The sequence below is a fragment of the Drosophila virilis genome, chromosome 5 (assembly GCF_030788295.1).
Source record: "Drosophila virilis strain 15010-1051.87 chromosome 5, Dvir_AGI_RSII-ME, whole genome shotgun sequence".
In the NCBI taxonomy this organism is placed as follows: Eukaryota; Metazoa; Arthropoda; class Insecta; order Diptera; family Drosophilidae; genus Drosophila; species Drosophila virilis.
Window position 1 is genome coordinate 20,385,457 of NC_091547.1, and position 13,651 is coordinate 20,399,107.

Below are 13,651 nucleotides of genomic sequence, written 5' to 3' on the forward strand. Positions count from 1 at the left end.
CATTTCAATTTAGCTTTCGTTCGGAAATTCATTAACATAAACATTAACATTTACTTTTGCACAAATTTGCTTAATGGAGCTCTGCGAAAAAGCGCACTATTATTACCCAACAGGACGTTGATTTAATGAATGGGAACTTTGGTCGGCTGTCAACGCGACAAAGTTGAAATTCATGTCAGGCTGACAATTTAAGCGTGGTCCCAACTTTGAAGCCAGTTGCAATTTGACTTGGGTCGCTGAAGGCCATATAAAGTGCCCGAGTTAAGTAAATTAAATGAGTTTGCGACCACTTTAAAAATGCTCTAGCGAAAAGTTGTCCAAAATGGCTGGGCAAATTACGCTGGCCAGGCTAAAAGCGGGCAATAACTTCTCATTTGCCGTTGCACAATGCGAAATGTAATTGATTTTTTTATGGCCCGCTATGGAAAAGTGCGGCTAACTGTTTGTTTGTGTTACGTTGAAAAGGGGGAGCATATTGGGGAAATTTCTGAAGTTATATATGTGTAATGCAATAAGAAGAGAAAAACTGAGAGGTTGTTGCAGCAAAAAAATCGTAGTATTATGGTAGAGGCAAGTGATTTTAATTAAGTGACAAAAAGTCAAAAACCTTTTAGCTTGAAACCTTTAAATTAAACATTAAAATATAACATAAGATTGGCTTTTAAAGAGCTTTAAAGTTCGTAAAAGTGAAGCCGCCGAACAGCTTTAGAGCTCGAAAATTGCACAGTAGAAAATTAGTAGTGAAATTCTGTGCTAATTAAAGCTTTCTTTAATTTATGGCAAGTATTTAATTAAAGTCGTTTAGGGGAACTCTTTAAAGCTTAGTAAATCACGCTGTCAAAACAACTATTTTAACGTAGCTTAAATAAAGCTTAGCGTTTAATCAGCTTTAAAGTTCATTTAAGTTTTTGCGCTTAGCAGATTTTCAACCGTTCAATGAAAACATATTTAAAGCTCATAAAAGCCAATTAGCCCAACAATTATTTGAGTGTGCCTTAAGTTTGTTTACAAAATCAATGCATTTTACACTCTCTTTAACACTTTGAACCCTTAGCGAATTTTCAGCCGTGCAATTTTTCATCCCTTTTAGTGCTGCATAACGCATTGTTGGCACGTGGCAAAAACTCACTCGTTATGCACTTTACGACTCTAACATCTTACTTTTGTTAGGTTTGGGGCGTGGGGTGGTGCCTGAGTGTGCTTGAAAATTGTTCAACAAGTTTTTTGCATTTGCCGCCTCGAGACGTTATTTGCATACAGTCTCGAATGTTTTGCTTGGCTGAATCGAATTGGTAAAATCAAAAGGAAATGAAATCCTTTTTGCATTTAACGACTCATTAGGGCTTAATTCAATCTAAGCAAATCACAGCTGCTTCTGCTATTTTTGATGCTGATGCTGTTACAGACATGGCCCTTTCCTCTTTGGCCAAACCCGAAGGCCTTGCTTTGGGACTGGCAATTGATAAGCCCTGCGGTTCACATTGGGGCATATGCGTTCATCGGTTGAATTATTATCAGCATGTTGACCGTTGGCATTTCGCCCTTTGGCCTGGTCGTTATCCTTTGGCTTTGCTGTTGCCTTTTGCAATTATCATGACGCACAGTGTGAATGGTTTTTTGGGCCAGCCGCAAAGTCACAGTGGCATATCATTTGAGTTATGTATGTGTGTGTGCGAGTGCGTGTGTGTGTGTGTGTGTGTTTGTGTGCGATTGCGAGTGTGTGTGGTTGCCCCTGCGTCTCATCATGATGCCACAGAACCGCAACTAACACGATAGCAACATGACAACGCTTCGATTGGTAACACGCAACGTGGTGCTTGAACCACAACAAGGATTAGAACAAGGACATCAATTTAGACGCACCGTACGAGTTGCCAGCTTGCCGAATGTGTAAATTGCACTTTTATTGACATTTTATAGCAACGCTCAACGATTGTCAAATGTAAGCAAAGAAAGGTGCAAACAACTTGTTAAAGTTAATTGTGTTGCGGTCTTAAAGGATGTTTGAATGCCTTTGCCAAATTGGAAATTAGCTGAGCGTAGTTGTGGGCATTATATCAGCAAAAGGTAATATAAGGGTTGTTCTTTATTTTTAATTTAAAATTGAAGTTGAGATTGGACATTAAAAAGGATGTTAAGACGTAGACAATGTTATGAAGAAACCTGTCAAAAGGAGTAATTTTTTCATAAATGTTGACAGCTCCAACTATAACTGTCCTATTATGTGCCTGTCAAACCAATTGTCAAACTTAATTTCATTGTAACACGCAAGGCTGCCAATCAAAATGTATTGTTAAATATTTACAAGCTAATGCTTTTACAGGGATGTCATCTTCTAGGACACAGCTTAGATAGTTGGCGCTGAAAAGTATTGAACAGCGATCGTCATTAGGATATGCATTTCATAATTAATCGAAAAGCGTTGTCGACTTATCGACGTAAAAATGCCATTATTCTGAGAAGGAAATTAAAGAAAACAAAATACCAATATAAGCGAAGCCCCAGTATAATGGAATACAAGTTACTTATTCAATATGTATAAATAAATAAAGCTTTCATATTTGTGCGACCCGGCTCAGCGTTAAATCTTATAATTAACTGAAGTAACTGTTATTTATATCTTCAGTTGAATATTACAGCTGTGCGGCATTAATAAAATTATCCGGTTTAATTGCAGGCCAACTGTAAGGGCTGTAAGTACGATGGGGCCAACAGCGAAACGAGCCTGAACGAGCGCTATGAATATGGCCAGAGGACCGCAGCAGCAGGAACGACAACAATGAAACGCAAGTTGTCGCTGGAACAAGGCGAAGGTGGGTAACAAAAGACATGCTCTTTTGGGCAGGGTGTGGATAGACGTGGGTGGAAGTAGTTATAAATTGAATTGTCAGCATAACAATTGGCAAATCGTTAATCAAGTTTCGCATATCCCTTTTCGGCTGCACTCTCCATTGTCCTGTGGTCAGCAGATGCCAGTCAATTGTTGCGCAATGCAATGCCAAGCAAGTTGAATCAGCAGCAACAGCAGCAACAGCAACATCAGCAGCAGCAGCAGTTTTACCAGCAACAGCAGCAGCAGCAGCAGCCAGATGTCATGCTAATGACAACAACAACGGCTGGCAACGCGTTGCTGAAATATGCACCGTTGCCACAGCATCAGCAACAACAGCAACAACAACAGCTGCAGCAGCATCAGCTTTACATAAACGCATCAGCAACACACGCAACACAGCAGCAGCAGCAGCAGCAGCAGCAATTATCGACAGCAACTTTGCCGCGACAACAGCAACAACAGCCAACGAATTTTGTTGCCGTGCCAAGCAGCATGCTGCGTTTCAGTGCCGCACCCAATATGCCCCTTGCTGCCGCTGGCCCACCAAATTGCTATGCCCCGGCCACGGCCACAATTTACTTTCCATTTGCTTCTGCAACGGGCAGCCCAAGCCACTGTCCGCAGCCATTGGTCAAGTATCACACGATACACTTGCAATCCGCTGCCAAGCAACAGCATCGACTGCTCAGCACACTGGACACAGCGCCGGCAGCAAATGCCACGGGACACGGCGTCGACCTGGCGACAACAACCAGCACACTGGAAGCCATCACATTGCCGCCGCCACCTGCCTATCAGACAGCCAATATGTATCGTGAGTATCAGAAATGTTGAGAGAGAAACCGAAACTTATCCACAAGTAATTAAGATTTGTTGGAGCTGTTTAAAAGTTGGCTAATTGCCGTGATTAGCAGCGCAGCACCAGTTGCAACAGCTCTCCTAACAGTATCTTAACAGTATACCAGAAAGACAAGTGTCTTTAACAAAATTATGCTTCAGCCGTTTGGAAATTCTTAGCCGGATTTCAAAGTCTAATGCTTTGCATGTATATCTGGCAAGATTTATTTTAATGAATTGATTCCACCTGCTTTATTTTTTGTTTCACGGCAATTATTTATTAACTTAATCAAGTTTAAAAATAATTTTTTTCCATCCATTAATCCATCCATTTTTCCAATCGATCCATTTTTATATATATATTTGTTTTTTTGATAAATAAATAAAAATATCTTTAGGGTTCTTTCTTGTTTCAAATAGTGAATAAATCCTCAACTATACGAAACTTTTCCTAAATATTCCAAGCAAAAATTTAAACATTTTAAAGACTACCTAACTTGACCAATTTCATTGATACATGAAATATTATTATGTATATATAATTAACACGTTATCCTTACCTCCCAAAAGAGTTTTTTTTTGCTAAAATTTTGATACACAAAAATAATATCCGAGCTCGCCGGAAATTTATGAATATTAATTTCAATTGCATACAAAACAGCAGCACAATATTTTCTGGAATCAAATTAAATTTAACTAAACCTTTATATAGATGCACATCTATTAATAAAACATCAGCTCAGCATATACAATGGTAGACCACAAAGCTGGGTGTCAGACCTCAGGCGAGGGCAGGCCACAAATGATACCGATATTCATCAATCATACGCAGCATTGTCTCTGTATGTGTCTGCTCATTTGGGCGTACAATTATGTAACAATTTGCTGGCATTGCTGTCAGCAGTATTATCATGACAATCATCATTATTGAGAGCAACAACATAATGAGCAGAGATGAGAGAGCAGCATGTTAAAGTGACAGAGTTAAGCCGGCATACTAAGCGACTTTGGCCTGTACTTTTATAGAGGGGACGGCGCATTAAAAGTTTTCAACTGCTGCCGCTTGCCGCCGCCGACGTCGTCATTGTCGTTGTCGCGGCAAGGACATGACAAGGACAACAAGGACAACATGCACTCTCGAGCCAAGGCGAGACATGTGCGACAGTTTTTATTGACGATAATGATGACTTGGCACTTGCCACTTGCCACTTGGCACTTGCCACATGCCATTTCGACACAAGACGTCAGCGGCCTGTGCACAGGCAGACAATCACCCCTGCACGCCCGCTATCCTCCTGATTGCTGCGTGTCAGCTGCATGCAAAACTCATTAAACTTATTTTACTTTACGTTGAGAGCACGTGACAGATTTACACAAGCGGCGAGTCCTCGCCATGTCCTGCCTTCCATTATGAGTGCTGGCTACAAATTGCAGTCAAAATGTATATGTCAATATAGCTGCATCGATTCCAATTTCAATATTCACCCTAATTATTTCAGCTGTTTCCATGTAGCACAAAGGACTCGGTCATTCAAAGGGTGGTCGTTGTCCTGCCGGCAAGCTCTCTCGGCCTGAACACTCAGTTCCTGTAACCCAGTGGTTGACCACGCCATTAGCGCTCCAGAAAAAGTTGCAGCAAACTGTCGGCTACATTGCACCCAGCCATGTACAAAATGCATTCAACACTCTAATGAATGTTTGCGTGCGTGTGTGTGTACATGTCTGTGTTCGTGTGTGTGCCATCCAAGTTTAAGTAAATATTTTCAAATTGGCCATGTCCTGTGCTGGCCACAGCCCAACGCGTTCCACGCGAGCTCTGTCAGCAGCTGCGCTGGGTCTAAGTGAAAGATGCCATTACAGTTGCTTCCTTTCGGCTTTTTACTCCCTTTTTGCCAGTTGATATGAGATATGAAAAATTTACGTTTCGGAACTGCAAATTGCGCAACTAAAGTTGGGCAAAGTGGTCCATTTATTCATACAGATATGATATGACTTTTGGTCTACTAAATAAGTTAAAATCAACTTATTGAATTCCCAATGATGAGAGCTGCAAAATTTAATATACATGTCTAGTTTCTGATTGAAGGCAATGAAAATGTAAGCAAAAGAATAATTTTTTATCGCAACTAAATAGCAGTAGGAACATTTTTAACAGTTCTTTTAAAATATTTATCAACATAAAACCTGACAACGCTTTTCGCAAATAAACAGCATAAAAAGATGTTTTATATAGTGAATTTTAATACCTTGAACCTATTAAAAATGGGTATAAGGGTATATTGTATTTGTGCGAAATCCAAATGTACGTAATAGGCAGAAGGAAGCATCTCTGACCCCATAAAGTATATATATTCTTGATCAGCATCAATAGCCGAGTCGATCTAGCCATGTTCGTCTGTCTGTCCGTCCGTCCGTCCGTTCGTCCGTATGTATGAACGCAAGGATCTCAGAGCCTATTAAAGCTAGAGACTTGAAATTAGATGTAGGTGCTCCTAGTGCCCGCGCAGATCGAGTTTGTTTCCGATAATCGATAACTTACTCCGTTTCCAAGTAATCGATAAAAATCGATATCGATATCCTGTTTTTTGGGAAATTTTGGTAAATAATAAGAGCTAGAGTCACCAAACTTGACATATAGCTTCCAAAATAGAATATATATATATGCATTTGATGTTGGAAGAAGAGGGTTCAGGGTATCCCCTAGTCGGGAGCTTCCGACTAGAAGCTCTTTCTTGTTTTTTCTTTTGTTGGTTACGAAAATACCTGGCAACCCTAAATACAGTACTGGCCAGCTATTACGTTGCCCCATGCAAGGCATTGCCAAACTTTTGCTAGCGAATTTAAAACCAAGCGCCACATATTATGTTGCGCTGCTGCACGCTAAACTTTTGCAAACGCAGAAACAAATAATTTCACTAACTAAGTGCAACATGATTATATATAAATATATTTTTACAGTCATGCCTATGTAGGGCCAACAAATTCAGTTGCCGGAAGTTGCGTCGCCAGCAAAACATTTTGTTTTCTTCATTTTTACATTATTTTTTATTTTTTTTGGTCTCTACTCTACAGTTCGTTGACTGCTTTGTTATTGGGTTTTGTAGTAGGAAAAGTGCAGATTTAAATTTATTTAAAAAGTATTATTAAATCAACACGTTGCCAACTCTTGTGTTATGTTTTCTTTTTTCGCCCTGCTGCAGCTGTGCGTCGGGCCAAATTTGTGACGCAGCCGCTGGCGCCAGAAATCAATACGCTGCTGACTGTGGGCGCAACGGCAACGGGCTCGAGTGATTTATCCTGCAGGCATGATTTATTGCCGCATGCACTATCTGCAGCAGCAGCAGCAGCAGCAACAACCACAGCGGCAGCAGCAACAGGCACTGCAACAGGAACAGGGATGCCTGCATTGTTAACCTACACGGCAGCAACAAGCAGTCCGCAACTGTCAGCCGGCATTAAGGCAACGGCAACAACAGCAGCAACAATGGCCGATAACAGTTTTATAGCCGCCGGTGTATGTGGCGCTGGCGTCGGTGCAACAACAGCAGCAGCAATAACATCACCAGCAGCAGCAACAACAACAACAACTCCAGCAGCCACGTTGTCGGCGCTGCTGAGCTCAAGTGGCAATGTGGATATCATGGAGGACGAGGACGAACAGGAGCGTGAACGTTCCAGGTATGTGTCTGTGTGTGCTTGTGTCTGCGTGTGTGCGTGTGAACTTCAAGCAGCGAGCTGGCTTTGAAAATGTGGGCTTGGTGCGTGTTGTTGGTCTTGTTCAACTGCGCCGCTTCAGTTGGTCAATTGATGTTGGCGGTAGACCCTAATGGGTTCAGTCGTGGAAACATTTCCCACATTGTTATGCACTCGGCCAGGCAACCACAATGAAACGCACATAATGTACGAGTTTGGGTTAGCAATTTGTTGGGCGGATTATTAGGAAAGTTTTCCATAATTGCTCAACTATAATTTTAAAATAATTCAATTACCTCAAAAACGCTTGAGAATTACCTAAAATGATGCCTTATAAATTTGTAAGATCAAAGTTTTGGGTATATTTTGAAAATTGCTTCTTTTTGTCATGCGTATTAATTTTTTAGTTATTTAATAATAAACAATACCCAAAGGGTACTCAAATTTTATTTTTATGAAATTTTCCCTTTCATAGTGCAAGATATAAAAAGTTTGGAAGCTTAGACAAAAAAGTTTCTGGCATTGCCAAACTTGTCAAAAATGCAATAAAATCCAAAAATTCATGTTGTCTCTTTTTGAAAACTAATTAAAATTATTTAACATATCCCAATTAGCAAAGATTTTCTATTGCGCAAAGACACAAAAATAGTATATTAAAATTTCAAATATTAAACTTAATTAAATATTAGAAAAACTTTGCGCATCTCTCTAATCGTAATTGGCTGTAGCACAGATTTAACAATTTATGTAATGCACACAAAGTCAAAGGCATTTAAAAGTTGTTTTTGATTTCACATACTTCAGGCTGAGTTTTACTTATTTGATGTTTGCCTTTTTGCTATTGCTGATGCAAGGAATTTTAATCCAGTGCCGAGGCATAATTCAACAGTTGCATATGATACCAAACTGTTAATTTCATTGCATAAGCAAACTTTCAGCTCTACGTTGGCAACACTTTAAATCAACACTTCAGAATGTTTGCTTGCATATTGCTGCTGCGACCACTTGGTTGCCGGCTCGCTGCCAGCCCCGCATCCACCCAAACATTTGTGGGCACGTCTGTGGCAAGTGGCACGCTGTCTGAATTTGCCACTTTCAGGCGGCAGCAGCCGTCGCAGATATATTTTTGGGTTTTTCATACATTTTGCGCATTTATTTAATAAAATCCAGCAGCGGGTAATTAATTTTGACAGTGAACCTGTGCACGCGCTGCTTGCGCCCTCTGACGGCGGGCAGCGCGCACAGCGAAGCTTCTTCAGTTTCAGCAGCACAATCCCGGAGTGTATGTGTGAGGGTGTGTGTGCGGGTGTGAGTGCGCGTAATTAATTGTAAGCCGAGCTGCAAACTGAATCAGGTCAATTAATTTCATGCGAATTGTACGGCCACAGCTCCAGCGCTTGTTCCGCTTCTGTCATGATTTCTTCTTGGCGCTTGCTTTAATTTACAGAAAATTTGAGCTGCTTTAAGCCTAAACCACTTCTCGACTTGGCCGACGTGCGTCCTAAATCAAAACAGTTGACTGCCAACCAAAGGCCTTGGCTGGAGCAGGCTCTTTGCACCCAGCCTCTGAGCTGGCTCTCAAGTGTGCTGTTGCCTTCAGTTTGCCAAGCTGCCGGCCAATCGCACGTTAAGTGCAAGTCAAAGTGGCTGACATCCTGCCAGGCAGGGCGCAGCTGGACCCGGCTGGCTGCCTGCCTGCTGGTCATTGGCGCAGACAAGTTCAATAAACGCACCGCAAATTGATTTGACCAAGCACACTTGTGAGCCACTGTCGAGTGCAACTCAAGTGGACTCTTCCACTGGCCGGCAGCAATATGCATTAGCATGAGCGTCGTAGCTTTTATAATGCTCAAATAGGCCTATATTCCATATAAGTGGTTGCGCTTCGCTTACCCCATGATTTGAAGCATCATTTTGTATTTATTTTTTAATGAGTTTTCTTTTGAGGTTCATCTAGTCGGAAATGTGACATTTCCAGAGAAGGCGAGAAGAGATATTTTATATAAGCTGCTTTTGCAACACTTTCGAAATGGTTTACGGGCTAAGAAAATATTGACAAACAAGAAAATTATATACTTTGAATTTAAGAATTAAATACCGAAAAAATACGCGCCCGGAAAAGCAATTACTTTTTCAATTTGAGTGGCAAATATAAAAATTCCTACTGGACTTGTACTGTGGACCTTTCTCTTGTTAGGTTATGGTGGAAGTCTTAATAAACTACATTACTGTTGTGGCTACGATTTAATTATATATATGTATATATTCAGCTGTGTCGACTTTAAGCCGAGTCCATTTGGAATTTGAGCTATTTTATGAGGCAAAATAATTATAATTCTTTATATTCATATTCTCTCATATGATAATGAAGTCTGATATAAACAAAGTGTTGACTACTGCTTATGAATTGAAAATTTTATACCCATCATGCTTTTAGGGTGTCTGAATAATTTAACATTTCTAAATACACATCGCATTATTATATCTTAAGTGCGAATACCATTCGTAGGAACTGTTCATAGTCTATGGTTATGACGCCTTTCATGTCTGTATCGTATTCCCTGAAGGCTGCTGTTAGTGTGTATAGCACAATACAGCATTGTATGAAATCGTCAAACAGAATATTTCCCCGACCAAACCGATCAAACTTATGAAGTAAGATTTCAATCAGTTGATCCGTTAGCCGAAATCCAAAGGTTGTGAGTGCGTTTTTTAGCTCCAGCCTATCAATAAAGCCGGAGTCGTCGGTGTCAAACGAACGGAAACAATTTTGCCAATCGGTTACGTATTTCCACAATGCTCCAAAGTCCTGAAAGGAAACTGTGCCACGATTCTCGCGGTCGAACATGCCAATAATCAGCCTGACCGTTTCCGGGTTGAAGGCAGACCAAGTGCCATTCGAAAGCGCCATCTGCAGCTCATCAGCGGAAATAAAGCCGCTCTTGTCCTTGTCAACACGTTGAAATACATCCCACAAAAATTTGTCATCAGGCATGTCACTTGGCTGGTTCATTTTAAAGATCTTGAAATATAAAATATTAAATTGTTGCTGTTATATAAAGGATCTTGGAATTTATACTTTCGATTCCAATAAAAGGTCGTTAAAATGAATCAGATAAAGCTCTGTTGCACTGCTTGGATAATTTAAAGGCTGTCAGCTGACTGGCAAAATGTTTGTCACATATCTAGGGTTCACTTTTGCAAATGCGGGTACACAATTTATCGAATAGTTCGGACTGCTGCTTTGTGAAACTAAAGTTTCTTAGCCAACTTTGATGAGACTTATAAAATTCCAATTCTATCTTAACGTTGAATTTGTTTATGCAGACATAAAGTTAAGTTGTACGCCCAATTTGCGACATGAAAGTTGCATTACATAAAATCAATATTATGTGAATGCAAGTCGAAGAGCAACTGGAAAAAAATACAAAAGAAAATACGCTGTATATTTATGAATTCACTTACTCTCCCGACATTAAAGCAAGTGAAAAATAAGGTGCAGGTTCAATGTACACGTCATCACCATAAGGGCAATATGATTGCTGATCAAAATATATAATTGTTGACTTACCCTTAGGCCCGGGGGCCATGGTCCGCAACAGCTAACAGGCACGCCTACAAGAAAGCCTGCCTATTTATAATCTAGTGTTGTTCAATACTATTAAATCTCGCTTAAAGCTGTCTCGTAGCTAAATCGCTTGGCCAGCTCGGCGTATACGCAATATAACATAGCACATACGCCACGTATGTCGCGCTAACTGTTTGTTTTTATGGTTTATTGATTGGCCAGTGACCGCCTGGCAGACGTGCTTGGGCATTACTTTTTTGATGGCCTTTGGCTGTTTGTTGTGTGGCTTTTGCCTGCTTATAGATATATTTAATTGATGCCGTTTTATGGCCAAACGCTGCGTAAATATTTGTTAAACGTTTCCCTCTACTTACGTCTGTCTTTTCATCACTTATATTCCATAGCAATTGCCCGCATGGCACCCCGTCGCGTGTGCCGCTGATAGCGAGCTCCGGCTGTGGCGCATTGGGTCTGCCTCATGAGCTGCCGCTGGCGGAGAAGTCCGGCACCGGGCAACAGGCGCGCGGTCTGCTAAATGCCACAGCTGCTAGCTTCAATCGGCATACGCTGCAGCCGCTGAATCGGAAGACGCTGCTGTTGACGCGTCGCTGTCAGAAGCATGCGACAGCGCTGTACGATGCCACCGCCAACACGGAGACCTCCGATGACGAGGAGTACATGCAGCATGGCAGCGAGCAATTTGTGCTGAAGAAGCTAAAGTCCAGCCGGCCCAATGGCTCCCTTGAGTGTGTGCAGCATCAGATGGCAGATGATGAGGAAGACGATGATGATGATGATGATGACGATGACGACGAGGAGTCGCAGCGACAGGTGCCCATCAGCCTGGTGCTCTTCATACTAATGTGCTACATATGCGTGGGCACCGTTATCTTTGCGCTGTGGGAGAACTGGTCACTGGTGGATGGCGCCTACTTTTGCTTTGTCACGCTCTCCACGATTGGCTATGGTGACTTTGTGCCCGCACGGAGCTTCAATGGACCCGAACTGCAGCTGTACGCGTGCTGTGCTTATCTGCTGCTCGGTCTCGTCCTGGTGGCTATGTCCTTTAGTATACTCGAGACGCAGCTGATGTGGAAATGCAAACGGATTGCGGTCCGACTGAAGCTAACCAGCGATTGATCCCACAGCCCCATCTCTCATGTTGTGTATATTTATGTGTGACCAGGACACGCTCCTATTAGACATATAGTTGTTAGTGCTAAATGTAATCGTAATATTGTAATGCATGCTTAATCAAGTGTATAATATATATGGTCTCTAAACAGACATCCACATGTACATGCAACTCGTAAGTCTGTTGTCTGCTCTACTCTTAAACAAAACAACAACAAAAATGTGTAAATAAAATGAATTTTTGCAAATTTAGTAAACATTTTGAATGCAGCAGCAACAGCTCTTAACAAGCTCCACATCATTATTATGATAATCAGTAATTTTTTTTGGGAAATATGATAGATGTTTGTGTACGTGTACGGCGTGCTGATATCCTGCCCGGTCCCAGGACACAACTCCCCTTTGCCGCTTTCTAAGTTTAAGCCAATGAATGTCGAGCTGTGTGGCATGCGGCAACCGGATGTGTGTATGTGTGCAGATTGTTTGTTAGCTGCCATATGAAAGGACGTGGCTGCTAATAGTTTATGACATATTCGTGTAGCATATTTATGGGCCGCTTTTGGCGTCTCGTCGAGCCCCACGCTGCGTGCCCTGACCAATTGGCAGTGAAATATGCTGTTTAACAGACGTTGACAGCAAAATGCGTAGCAACTGACAGACTGGACACTGCGACACTTGTGTGGATGTCGCCAGCAGCTACCAAATGCTGAATTAGAGCACTTGAAGGATACGGGTGAACAAAGTTCGCTAGAATTGTTCCATGTAAATGTCAAATACCAAGGTAATTTTTAAAATAATCAATACATTTTTTTAGTCGCTTTGGAGGCAATTCAAAAATAAAGTTTATTAAATTATAAGTTTTCACTGTAATAATTTGAGTTAAAAAAATTAAATTAAATTTCATATATATATTATAGTATATGTTGCTAATATTAATAATCCAATATATATCTAGTTTGGGTTTTACATTAATATTATACTTAATATAATTAAAAAAAAAATTAATTCTGTAAAATTAGTTTCAGAGTTTTCTACTTTATTTTCTTTACTTACTTTTCTTTTTCATTATTTAAGCTTTTTTTTGATGAATTTATATATTATACATGCAATAATGTTTATACTCTTAAGAAATTCCTCGCCTTCTAGAATTTTACCTGAATTATTTTTTATATTCTCAAGTAAAGCACACGATGTTTGGGACTCGCAGTAGAAGAACTTTTCAAGCCTTTTTTTTATGAACTTCTTAACTATGTTTTCCAAGTAAATGCTTTTGAGATTTTATATCCATGTTTGTGATTAATATTAAATTCGTTACCTATTTCAAATGTATCAAATTGTGAAAGCCTCAGGCTTTGGGAATCATATTAAAATACTTTTAAGTACATATTAGTCTGTGTGGAGGGTTTCATATTTGTCTTAATTTATTCTAAGAACTTACCTTTTTATGCCTGTTTCTCCCTTTTTTTCGGTGCGTGCTCAAAATACCTGCGCTTATCCTCTACTGACAGAGCGAATCAGCTAAAAGCTTCAAATTTCATGCGTCGCATACAACGAGGCACACACACACACACACACACACACATACA

At 40.6% G+C, this 13,651-nt stretch overlaps 2 protein-coding genes across 3 annotated transcripts in view; one reads left to right on the forward strand and one right to left on the reverse strand.

The window, feature by feature from the left end:
• The window catches only part of LOC6625987 (uncharacterized), a 53,941-nt gene extending 41,643 nt beyond the window's left edge, over positions 1-12,298 (forward strand). For both annotated transcript variants that reach the window (XM_032437250.2, XM_032437251.2), the window contains exons 6-9: positions 2,678-2,813; positions 2,970-3,647; positions 6,871-7,348; positions 11,336-12,298. In XM_032437250.2, coding sequence (XP_032293141.1) covers positions 2,678-2,813; positions 2,970-3,647; positions 6,871-7,348; positions 11,336-12,071 — 2,028 coding nt within the window. In that variant the 3' untranslated portion in view covers positions 12,072-12,298. The remainder of the gene's footprint in view (positions 1-2,677; positions 2,814-2,969; positions 3,648-6,870; positions 7,349-11,335) is intronic.
• On the reverse strand, positions 9,690-10,616 carry LOC26530727 (programmed cell death protein 6). Its single transcript, XM_015174752.3, has 2 exons — positions 10,443-10,616; positions 9,690-10,385 (listed from the first exon to the last, which is right to left on the reverse strand). Exon 2 carries the CDS (start codon positions 10,374-10,376, stop codon positions 9,843-9,845), a length of 534 nt encoding a protein of 177 aa, XP_015030238.1. The 5' UTR covers positions 10,377-10,385; positions 10,443-10,616; the 3' UTR covers positions 9,690-9,842.
• Positions 12,299-13,651: the final 1,353 nt, after the last annotated feature.